The sequence below is a fragment of the Rosa chinensis genome, chromosome 7 (genome assembly GCF_002994745.2).
Source record: "Rosa chinensis cultivar Old Blush chromosome 7, RchiOBHm-V2, whole genome shotgun sequence".
NCBI lineage: Eukaryota > Viridiplantae > Streptophyta > Magnoliopsida > Rosales > Rosaceae > Rosa > Rosa chinensis.
The window spans coordinates 46,985,772-46,999,069 of record NC_037094.1 but is presented as its reverse complement, the minus strand read 5'-3'; the positions used below and the strand labels follow the sequence as shown (position 1 = coordinate 46,999,069).

Here is a 13,298-nt window from a genome sequence, read left to right as displayed (position 1 = left end):
GGAGAAGATTAAGAACATATAAGAAGAACGTCAAATCCCTTGTTTCTTTGTTCATTTGTGACTAGATCATCTTAAATAGCTTACATCATTTAAATATGGGTTGAAAAGAATAAACTTTGGCACCAAAGTACTGACAACAATACAATGGTATGGTTTACCCTAAAATCAAAGGATATCCAGTTTGGTCTGATGCGAACCGGGTAGAACCATTCCTAAATGAGAATGCTCCACCACCAGCTGCCAGTCCTAGCATTGTTAATAACGCCAAGGCCTTAGGTAATAATATCTATAAAACTATCAATGACACGCACAGAGGTCGATTTTCTTTGCTGAAAACTCTGTCTCACTGCAGGATTACCAGTTTCAAAGCTTTGAGCATTGATGTAAATGGCCACATTCTGAGCCTTCCTGGTGCAAATGGAGCAATTGTTATGCATGGAAACCAGGCTCTAGGGATACTGTGATTATCTGGAGTTCTAACAAAAGTTGTATATTTGAAAGATGAATGTGGTCAACCGTGTATCTACTATGTTGTCTCATAAATACTGGCTTCAGAGTCCTGTTATATATAAGAGGTTACTTATGAATGTTCCAATCTATGTGCGCAATTTGGCTTGACAAGTTGGCATCAGCTGGTTACTTATAGTTGAGGCTTTTCAAGATTGATAAAACTTTGGGTAGGCAGCAAGTTCTTTAAGATCTAGTCCACTTTTCTTGATTTTCCAGTCTAAATGTCGCATTGCATTACAAGATTAACATATATTTTTCGCTTTCTCCAGAAACTCAAAAGTAAAGAAATCTGAAAGTCCTTTTTGGTATGCGATGATTTATTATATTTTATCCAAATCTTAATCTGAACACATATTACACAATGACTCCAACAATAAGGGAAACAAATTACAAAGACCAAGTCCAGAAACGTAAGTCTCTCAAGTCTCAACCTCAACCTATATATCTCAATTTTCAAGTAGTCTCATAAAAGTGGATAGTCCAATGCAAATAGTTTGTAAATGATCATAAGTAGGATCGTTATTCATGAAAGCAGAAAGGGCCTCTATAAATTTATATGCTTAAAATGGTGACCGTTCCTTCCGTATGAAGAACTGGCCAGTAGGACTGTCATTGGGGAGCAGCGCCAGCCTGACAATGCTTTCAGCACCTTCGTCGATGGTTAAGATGCCAGAATTGCAGTTCATATCTGTTTTGGTGTAACCAGGGCAGACACAATTGATGTAGAAACTTGGATATTTCTTTGCAAGAATTCTAGTGTATGCATTCAAGGCAGCTTTTGAGACTGAATAGGCTGAAAAGTTTTGAGGCCAGCCTTTGGTTTCCACCAAACCTTGTTTGAGATCTTCTAGTAACTGACTCAGTACTGTATCTATTCTCTGTTCTGTTAGGGTCTCAGCATTACTTAATACATCTTTAGGCCATCCATCTGGAAAATCCTGAAACAACATGAAAAACAGAAGAGCTTTAAATTGATTTGACTTTTAAGAATAATTGCATTTATCTATTCACAAATTTCAGCAACCTTATTCACAACTAGTAGAAAGTTTGATTTTCTTAGGAGAATGTGAAAAAATAAAAGTAGCTTTCAGGTTGTTCATACTGATAACTTAGAAACACTCGAGGAAACAATAACTAGTCTTGGTGAATCGGACAGCTTGAGGAGGGGCAAAAGTGCCTCTGTGACTCCTTTCGTGCCATAGTAGTTTGTTTTCAGGCATTCTTCCGATAACTCATGGTTTGGTGTTGAGAGTTCATTCCAATCGACTTCTTCAAGCTTCTGCATAAAGATGAAGAAAGTTACTAATGGAAGCGGACTTGTGTTCCAAATTTGAAACTTTAATGTTAGATATGGCATGATTTTCTTTGAGAACCTCTAATAATAAACTCAGCAGCATCCAAATTTGAAAGATTCATATCAAAACATTAGATCATACTACAACAAATTAAGTTTCAAGTTCAGCTCGTATCATATAACAGATGCAAGAATGGTCTTAGTTTCTTATGGAACAAGTTCTTTTTCATATGAAGGGGAGTACATGGCAGTGAACTACATAGATCTGTTTAAAAAACAATTACTTTTAGAAGCCAAACAAAGTGATTATCAAAATTAATGTTGCGTCAAACAAAGTCCTCAACATACTGTGAAGAAGATACATAGGGTATATGGAATCTTACCTTACTGGATACTTCTCTAAAAGCTTCAGGGTTTAGTATGCATCCAATCACTCCTGCATTGTTTACCTACAAAGTCCAGAATCCACCATTTACATCTATGTTATGGTTAAATCAACTTCCAAAACAAATTCAGGCATGTATGCTGGATATTTCATGAACTTTTCAGTCCCTCTTTCATCTGATTAACCGCAAAAAAACTTTCAGTTAAATTCTCATGGAGAGCATCACAATAAAAATACTGAGCAATAAAATTCAACTTCAGATTTTAAGATTGTCTTATAGACATAAGACAACTGAGTTTGAGAAATTAGGGTCTTATCATACCAAGATATCTAGTTTCCCAAATTGGGTTTCGACAAAATGTGCAAGGGAAGCAATGCTATCTGGGTTTGTCACATCAAGCTGATGAAATACCACAAGCTCAGAGAGGCCGGACTCTTTCAATTTTTCAACAGCTTCAAGACCCCTCTTTTCATCTCTCGCTGTTAACACTGTCATGATCCCATTTGAAGCCAATTGTCTTACTACTCCGAACCCAACTCCTTTATTAGCCCCTGTGACAACTGCATACCTGATGGAATAATAAACCTCTATTACACAACGAGAAATGTGAAAGTCGCTTTACATAAGAACCAAGAATTACCTCTTTTTGGCTTCTGCCATTGTTGATGTTCTTTCAGCTTATTACTAGCTTTTTAGTGGAGAAACCTCACACAAACAGCTGGGCTTTATAGCCAGATTCAGCTTAATAGACGTATTACCATTGTCTTCAGGTTTTGTATGCAATGAGGTCATCAATTTGGGAAATCATTAGATATTGCCGATCAATTTCTTACCAGACCCAGTTTTTTATTCCTTGTTGAATAAATGATATATGGCCCCTCTGACTATTTCGTTTTGGTCAAAACTTAAGCTCCAAATAAATTTGACAATACCATGTTTGAGGATAAACTTGAAAATGGACCTTTCTTTTAATCCAAGCAATAGAAATAAGTATTATGTTATTTCTGATTGTCACAACTCAATCTAGAATACATTTCCCTTAGAACATAGAGCAGTATATAATTCTCCCTTGAGCTTCCTCCTCTTCTACGTATTTCAAAACAGACTTCAACTCTTCAAATTCTCCTCAACACTGTCCAATGCTTTAAGCCTCACATTAGCTAGATTACTGGGGTGTAGGGACACCCCCTGTTACCATCATATGAGCCTTTGAGTACAGCACTTTTCCCACATCTGGCTCTTCATATTGTCTTGAACTGGGAAAAGCATTATATAACATATATATATGCTATGTTACAAGCTAAAATCAACCAAAAAGTTTGTAACGAAAGCACAAAAACTTCCGTTCACTAGAAAGCATGCGAAGAACAACATTGAATCAGATCATATATCTCACATTCATATCTAACAACTTCTTAAGTTTTTAACTTAACAAATAGAGACAGACAAAAAATATCATAAATTGGCTAATACTAACACATTACGCATACGTTTACAAATGACAATAATGGATTGAGTCTGTGAATTTAACATATATATATATATATATATATATATATATTTTAAATTTTATTTCTAACTCTCATGTGAATATATACACAAGTGAATAGTTATATGTATCTACGTGTTTAGTAATATGCAATATATGTCTACAGGAAGCAGTCCTTGTTAACTGTAGCAGAGGGCCTGTGCTTGATGAGGTTGCTCTTGTGGAGCATTTGAAACAAAATCCCATGTTTCGAGTTGGTCTTGACATCTTTGAGGTACATAAAACTATGGTGTACATCTTTGCTATGGTTTACACTAAAATCAAAGGATATCCAGTTTGGTCTGATGCGAACCGGTAGAACCATTCCTGAATGAGGATGCTCCACCACCAGCTGCCAGTCCTAGCATTGTTAATAACGCCAAGGCCTGGTAATAATATCTATAAAACTATCAATGACACGCACAGAGGTCGATTTTCTTTGCTGAAAACTCTGTCTCACTGCAGGATTACCAGTTTCAAAGCTTTGAGCATTGATGTAAATGGCCACATTCTGAGCCTTCCTGGTGCAAATGGAGCAATTGTTATGCATGGAAACCAGGCTCTAGGGATACTGTGATTATCTGGAGTTCTAACAAAAGTTGTATATTTGAAAGATGAATGTGGTCAAACGTGTATCTACTATGTTGTCTCATAAATACTGGCTTCAGAGTCCTGTTATATATAAGAGGTTACTTATGAATGTTCCAAGCTATGTGCGCAATTTGGTTTGATAAGTTGGCATCAGCTGGATAGTTGAGGCTTTTCAAGATTGATAAAACTTTGGGTAGGCAGCAAGTTCTTTTAGATCTAGTCCACTTTTCTTGATTTTCCAGTCTAAATGTCGCATTGCATTTCAAGATTAACATATATTTTTCGCTTTCTCCAGAAACTCCAAATTAAGTAAAGAAATCTGAAAGTCCTTTTTGGTATGCGATGATTTATTATATTTTATCCAAATCTTAATCTCAGCACATATTACACAATGACCCCAACAATAAGGGAAACAAACTACAAAGACCAAGTCCAGAAACGTACGTCTCTCAATTCTCAACCTCAACCTATATATCTCAATTTTCAAGTAGTCTCATAAAACTGGATAATCCAAATAGTTTGTAAATGATCATGAGTAGGATCGTTATTCATGAAAGCAGAAAGGGCCTCTATAAATTTATATGCTTAAAATGGTGACGGTTCCTTCCGTATGAAGAACTGGCCAGTAGGACTGTCATTGGGGAGCAGCGCCAGCCTGACAATGCTTTCAGCACCTTCGTCGATGGTTAAGAAGCCAGAATTGCAGTTGAAATCTGTTTTGGTGTAACCAGGGCAGACACAATTGATGTAGAAACTTGGATATTTCTTTGCAAGAATTCTAGTGTATGCATTCAAGGCAGCTTTTGAGACTGAATAGGCTGAAAAGTGTCGAGGCCAGCCTTTGGTTTCCACCAAACCTTGTTTGAGATCTTCTAGTGACTGACTCAGTACTGCATCTATTCTCTGTTCTGTTAGGGTCTCAGCATTACTTAATACATCTTTAGGCCATCCATCTGGAAAATCCTGAAACAACATGAAAAACAGAAGAGCTTTAAATTGATTTGACTTTTAAGAATAATTGCATTTATCTATTCACAAATTTCAGCAACCTTATTCACAACTAGTAGAAAGTTTGATTTTCTTAGGAGAATGTGAAAAAATAAAAGTAGCTTTCAGGTTGTTCATACTGATAACTTAGAAACACTCGAGGAAACAATAACTAGTCTTGGTGAATCGGACAGCTTGAGGAGGGGCAAAAGTGCCTCTGTGATTCCTTTCGTGCCATAATAGTTTGTTTTCAGGCATTCTTCCGATAACTCCTGGTTTGGTGTTGAGAGTTCATTCCAATCGACTTCTTCAAGCTTCTGCATAAAGATGAAGAAAGTTACTAATGGAAGCGGACTTGTGTTCCAAATTTGAAACTTTAATGTTAGATATGGCATGATTTTCTTTGAGAACCTCTAATAATAAACTCAGCAGCATCCAAATTTGAAAGATTCATATCAAAACATTAGATCATACTACAACAAATTAAGTTTCAAGTTCAGCTCGTATCATATAACAGATGCAAGAATGGTCCTAGTTTCTTATGGAACATGTTCTTTTTCATATGAAGGGGAGTACATGGCAGTGAACTACATAGATCTGTTTAAAAAACTATTACTTTTAGAAGCCAAAAAATGACAACAGTGATTATCAAATATAATGTTGCGTCAAACAAAGTCCTCAATATACTGTGAAGAAGATACATAGGGTATATGGAATCTTACCTTACCGGATGCTTCTCTAAAAGCTTCAGGGTTTAGTATGCATCCAACCACTCCTGCATTGTTTACCTACAAAGTCCAGAATCCACCATTTACATCTATGTTATGGTTAAATCAACTTCAAAACAAATTCAGGCATGTATGCTCGATATTTCATGAACTTTTCAGTCCCTTTCATCTGATTAACGTCAAAAAAACTCTCAGTTAAATTCTAATGGAGAGCATCACAATAAAAATACTGAGCAATAAAAATCAACTTCAGATTTTAAGACTGTCTTATAGACATAAGACAACTTAGTCTGAGAAATTAGGGTCTTATCATACCAAGATATCTAGTTTCCCAAATTGGGTTTCGACAAAATGTGCAAGGGAAGCAATGCTATCTGGGTTTGTCACATCAAGCTGATGAAATACCACAAGCTCAGAGAGGCCGGACTCTTTCAATTTTTCAACAGCTTCAAGACCCCTCTTTTCATCTCTCGCTGTTAACACTGTCATGATCCCATTTGAAGCCAATTGTCTTACTACTCCGAACCCAACTCCTTTATTAGCCCCTGTGACAACTGCATACCTGATGGAATAATAAACCTCTATTACACAACGAGAAATGTGAAAGTCGCTTTACATAAGAACCAAGAATTACCTCTTTTTGGCTTCTGCCATTGTTGATGTTCTTTCAGCTTATTACTAGCTTTTTAGTGGAGAAACCACACTCAAACAGCTGGGCTTTATAGCCATATTCAGCTTACTAGACGTATTACCATTGTCTTCTGGTTATGCACGCAATGAGGTCATCAATTTGGGAAATCATTAGATATTGCCGATCAATTTCTTAACCGACCCAGTTTTTTATTCCTTGTTGAATAAATGATATACGGCCCCTCTGACTATTTCGTTTTGGTCAAAACTTGAGCTCCAAATAAATTTGACAATACCATGTTTGGGGATAAACTTGAAAATGGACCTTTCTTTTAATCCAAGCAAAAGAAATAAGTATTATGTTATTTCTGATTGTCACAACTCAATCTAGAATACATTTCCCTTAGAACATAGAGCAGTATATAATTCTCCCTTGAGCTTCCTCCTCTTCTACGTATTTCAAAACAGACTTCAACTCTTCAAATTCTCCTCAACACTGTCCAATGCTTTAAGCCTCACATTAGCTAGATTACTGGGGTGTAGGGACACCCCCTGTTACCATCATATGAGCCTTTGAGTACAGCACTTTTCCCACATCTGGCTCTTCATATTGTCTTGAACTGGGAAAAGCATTATATAAGATATATATATATGCTATGTTTACAAGCTAAAATCAACCAAAAAGTTTGTAACGAAAGCACAAAAACCGTTCACTAGAAAGCATGCGAAGAACAACATAGAATCAGATCATATATCTCACATTCATATTTAACAACTTAAGTTTTTAACTTAACAAATAGAGACAGACAAAAAATATCATAAATTGGCTAATACTAACACATTACGCATAGGTTTACAAATGACAATAGTGGATTGAGTCTATGTGAATTTAACATAAATTTAATCAGGACATGCGGACTTGATCTCGAACTCTGGGAAACAAGTACTGATCAATAAGAGATAGATGATCTTATACCTCCAAACATGATCACCAGAATCCAATTAGCAAACAAGCTAGGATTGCAGTCATAGCTTATTGTCAGTAGAAAATGGTGTGCTCCAGTTTTCCTTTGCAACTTTGTACTCCTGAGAACTGAAACCTGAAAGGTGGAATAGTTTTACACTGTGATCTCACAAAGGATTCAACATTCCTGTGAATTCAGCAAATCTTGACAACGGGATAATGATAGGCCAGTGATTAAGCATAGTTGCCATTACAGTAGAACCTCTTCACTGACTATCATTAGTTTATAACCACACACATTGATTCATCTGAAAAAACAACACTATATAATACCAATGCTTAAGAATAAGAATTGAAAAATAACACCAATGCTTAAGAAAACACATTGATTTTATGATTGCAAGTTTGCAACTGAAGATGTTACATTTGTCTCATTTTGGCTAAAGAAAGAAATGCCATGAAAAGTATCTACAACAAACTATAATCTACAGCCAGTCAATCGGCATCTACAGTATTGGCAGGGCACAGAACTAGTCAATGGTCACTTGCTGTAAATCATTGATAACACGAGAATGGAGTAGGTAATGATCGTACACATCGTCAAAAGAAAACTCCAACTCTCCAATGTAATCTGAATATGATTCTTCAAACTGGTTGCTCCAATCCTGACCATCAATAGCTGCAATGCTTTGTGCATGTGAAGAACCTGCATTATTGTTATGAGTAGCATCACATAAAAATATTATCATCAGATACAAATCAGCTCATGCTTTGCATCTGTGAAGAGCCTGCATCATTATTTTGATTAGCATCACATAATAGATCATCAAAATTAACAGGGGATGCCAATAAATAGAAGCCAATGCCTGACAATCTACATCAATGCTAGAGTTGTGGCTTTGCATGGGTGAGAAGGAATCTGCATTTTCATCGTCAGTAAAATCAAATAGAGTAGAATCAATAATACAAGGTAAAGCAGAATAGATATCCTGTTGATCCACACAGGAAAATCCCAAACCAGATGCAGTAGTCAAATATTGAGTTGGAGAAGAGAAATATTTGTGAGAAAATTTTATGAGATGTTAATCACAATCGTGTTAGGGGATTATATACAACCCTAAATGAGTACAATTAGTACTACTACACAATTGTACTACAAGTTAGTACAACTTAATATAGGAGACCTATTTCTATAAGGTAACTACTAAATACATATATTCTCCTAATAACTCTAATAATGACTCATAAGTCAACACTCCCTCTCAAGTTGGGGCATAAACATCTTGAAGAAACTTGCCCAGTGAGTCACAGAACAACTTGCTAGATACTGCTTTGGTAAGTATATCTATCAATTGTTTTGTACTTGGAACAAAAGGAAAGTTTCCTTTTATCAACTTCGCATCCAACTTCTCCTTAAAGTATCGATCAACTTCCACATGCTTTGTTCGATTATGTTGCGAGATTTCAATTGCAGATTGATAGTCACAAAACAGCTACATAGGAAAAAATTGGTGGAAATAATCCCTCTAACACTTATATGCATAACTTTGATATTAATGTGACCACTTTACCTGCTGAGGGGCTACCCTTTACCTGGACTAATAAACACATAGTTCATACTTTTATTTTTGAAAAATTAGATAGAGCTTTAGCTAACCCTAGCTGGTTATATCTCTTTCCTTACTCTTCTCTTGAAAATCTTCCTATGATAGGCTCTGATCACAGCCCTATTGTTTTGACCACTCTCCCTCTGAATAAGATTCATGCAAATTGTTTCAAATTTGAAGCAATTTAGCTGTCCCACCCAGACTTCTCAAAAATTGTTAAATTCTTTTGGGACTAAACCCTAGATTCTGAACCCCTTAAGAATTTTTTAGCTATCTCTAGATCTTTCACTTACCATATTTCACATTGGAGCAGAAGTGTATTTGGAAATTTTCTAAATAAGTGTAATGTGTTTCATAAGGATCTTTCTTTTTACCAATCACAGCTTTTGCTTTTCCCCTCCTCAAAAATAAGTTTGGGATGTCTCTAGAGAGCTTCTTAATTTTCATAAAAATGAAGTGGTCTATTAGGCACAAAGGGCTTGCTTTGGGGGACAAGAACACAAAAAATTTTCACACTCAGACTATTAGAAACAAAATTAATAGAATAGTTAAAATTTAAAATGATTTGAACCTTTGGGCCGTTGATCAAGCTGAAATTGGACATGTTTTTGTGTAGGAGTTTCAAAAGAGATTCAAGCATGATGAGAGGTCTATTACCCAAGGGAAGATGGAATTTATTAATATCATTGAACCAGCTGACAATCTCGGCCTTGTGAATCCAATCTCTCTTGAGGAAGTTGAAAATGCTGTCAATTCGATTGGTAGCCTTGAAGCACTTGGATCGGATGGTCTGAATTGCCTCTTTTGTAAGAACCATATACATGCTCACAACATATGCACACAATCATAAAAGGGATCAAGGCTTACCTTCAGTAATCACTGGCATGGATTCCATCTTATGCAGCTGCAAACACGAACACTGAATATGGCCTTCTGTTACTTACCAACTTGCTTCTCAATGAACAGAACAATATGCAAAACGTCAGTAGTAATCAGGGACCAATTCATCTTATTTATATAGGTGACTTAACCCTCAAGAAGCTTCCCATTAAAGCATTCCTTATCGGATTAGGTTTCCTAGTTAGATTCTTAATGTATCACAATCTTGTAGCCTTTCTTGTAGACTAAGCAATGGATTACTATCCTTAATGAATTGATACACTGCTTCATTAAGTTACTAGTATTGATTTACAGTTTGTATCCATGTTAAACTAGGTTTGACATTTAGCTAATCATCAATTACTTTATGATGATATATGTTAAGTCCATATTTGATCTAACAATCTCCCCTTTAGACTCACACATATCATACTCGATGATTTGCACCAAAGAACATCAAAACCTACTTAACTTACTGAAGTGCGCGCCAGATGACAAACTCAAATCGAAAATCCATTCCAACATAGTCAGATCAAAGTTACTTATGCAGAGCAAGAAACAGTATACATTTTAACAAAAATGCAGAGTTTCAAAACCACAAACATAAGCTCCTGCAATCCACATATGTCAAACCAGAAGTGATACAATATGTGTTAATGTGTATCAACAAGTAAACATATATTAGGTCCTACTTTACGTTTCTAAAACCAGAAACTCAAGCAAATTTACTGAACACTGATGGCTTAAAATTATTGCTTGAACCTTAACATCATGCTATACATGATTTAAGCCATTTGATAGCAAGTATGACATTCAAAATAAGATGATAATTTCCAAGATAAAACATTAAAGCTGCAGCAAAACCATATTTGGAAATACCTCGAAATTTTATTGACAATAATAAACTGTCATTACAAATAAGTTGTGATAACAAAAGTCAAAAATATCACAACTAAAAATACAAGAACTCAGGAACCTTAAAATTTTAAATTGCTCCAACTGGACTAACCCTCTACTGAACCTAAGCATCTAGATTAGCTAAAACTCCAATGCTTGTTGTATGCTTCTGGAATGTTGCTACTGACAAGGCCTTGGTGAAAGGATCTGCTAGCTGTGAATTTGTGTCAATACTCAAAACAGCTATTTCACCATGCTTTACTCTTTCTCTAACACTGTAATACTTTAGATCAATATGCTTGGAATTATTTGACCTTTTACTGTTCTTGCTAAAGAAAACTGCAGCCTCATTGTCACAATAAATCACAAGTGTGCCAGCCACAATGTGACTCAATACTTTGGTTGCATGAGAAAATTTCTAATCCAAAGTCCTTCACACACAGTTTCATAAACTGCAATAAATTCGGCTTGCATAGTAGAAGTTGAAACAAGAGTTTGCTTCATGGTTTTCCAAGCAATAGCACCTCCTGCAAGCATGAACACATATCCACAAGTCGACTTCTTAGAGTCTGGATAATTCCCTGCAAAATCCGAGTCTGAGAATCCAATGAGTTTCAGATCCTCCACTTGCCTATAAACTAGCATGTGGCTTTTAGTTCTCTGCAGGTATCTCAACACTTTCTTCCCAGCTACCCAATGCTCATGGCCTGGATTAGACTGGAATCTTGACAAAAACCCTACTACAAAAGACAAGTCTGGCCTAGTGCAGACTTGTACATACATGAGACTTCCTATAAGTCTGGCATAAGGTTTTGACTCCATATTTTCCTTTTCAACATCACTACTGGGACTTTGCTTCTTAGTTAGCTTATCTCCTTTGGACATGAGAACTTCTCCAGCTGCACACTTCTCCATACCAAATCTCTTTAAAATTTTGGTAACATAATTCTGTTGAGACAAACCAAGTAGTCTCTGTACCCTATCTCTTTTAATCTCAATACCTAGTACATAGGATGCTTCTCCTAAGTCTTTCATGTCAAAATTCCTTGACAGAAAACTCTTGGTATCTTTAAGCAATTTAATGTTACTGCTAGCCAAAAGTATATCATCTACATAGAGTACCAGAAAAATAAAATTGTTCCCAACTGTCTTCAAATAAACTCACTCATCAACAAGATTTTCTGTAAATCCAAAAGTAGAAATCACATAATCAAATTTCTTGTACCACTGTCTAGAAGCTTGTTTAAGGCCATAAATTGATTTTCTTAACTTACACACTAAGTTTTCACTTCCATCTTGTACAAACCCTTCTGGTTGCCTCATATAAATCACTTCATCTAGTTCACCATTCAAAAAAGCTGTTTTAACATCCATCTGGTGCAGCTCCATATCAAAATGAGCTACTAAAGCCATGATTATCCTAAACGAGTCTTTTGTAGAAACTGGAGAAAAAGTCTTAGTAAAGTCAATGCCCTCCTTCTGTGTAAAACCCTTGGCAACTAATCTTGCTTTATGTCTCTCTACATTTCCATTTGCATCTCTTTTGGTTTTGAAAACCCATTTACAACCTATAGGCTTCTGGTTGGGGTCAGGTTCAACTAATTCCCAAACTGCATTTTGACTCATGGAATTAATTTCTGCTTCCATTGCATGTTGCCATTGATGAGATTCACTACTTTCAATGGCCTGATTAAATGTAGTTGGATCATTGTCCTCTGCACAGTCCATTTCAATTTTTGCTTCTTGCAGATAAACAATGTAGTCACTATCTTCCCCCCCCCCCCATAAGTTGGTTTTCTTGCTCTCTGTGATCTTCTAGGCTGAGCCACTGGAGTATTGTGAGGTTCAGTTACTTGATCAGTTACATGGCCAGTTACTTGACCAGGTACAGTTACTTGGTCAGTGACTTGACCATGTACAATTACTTGGTCAGTGACATGGTCAGTTACTTGGCCAGTTACTCGACCAGGGACAGTTACTTGGTCAGTGACATGATCAGTTACTTGGCCAGTGACATAATCAGTTACATCTTGTTCTAAAGGCAATGCTACACTTATATTCTCATCTGACACAATTTCCTCAAAATCTGAGGTTAAATCCTCAAGGTTTGTATTGTGAACTTTTTCACTTAGAAACTTTACTTGATGTGTTTCAAAAATTCTAGGTGAATGATGAGCAGAATATAATTTATATCCTTTAGATTTATCTGGATAACCTATAAAATAGCAACTAATAGTTTTGGGGTCAAGTTTATTCAAGCTTGGATTATAAATCCTAGCTTCTGCATGACATCCCCA

At 36.1% G+C, this 13,298-nt stretch overlaps 1 protein-coding gene across 1 annotated transcript; it reads right to left on the bottom strand.

The window, feature by feature from the left end:
- Positions 1–854: 854 nt before the first annotated feature.
- Positions 855–6,818, bottom strand: LOC112177107 (salutaridine reductase-like). Its single transcript, XM_024315312.2, has 10 exons — positions 6,659–6,818; positions 6,340–6,586; positions 6,019–6,084; positions 5,437–5,613; positions 4,899–5,272; positions 2,831–2,860; positions 2,512–2,758; positions 2,188–2,253; positions 1,613–1,789; positions 855–1,448 (listed from the first exon to the last, which is right to left on the bottom strand). The coding sequence occupies exons 1-10, from the start codon at positions 6,676–6,678 to the stop codon at positions 1,071–1,073; spliced, it is 1,782 nt and encodes a 593-aa protein (XP_024171080.2). The 5' UTR covers positions 6,679–6,818; the 3' UTR covers positions 855–1,070.
- Positions 6,819–13,298: the final 6,480 nt, after the last annotated feature.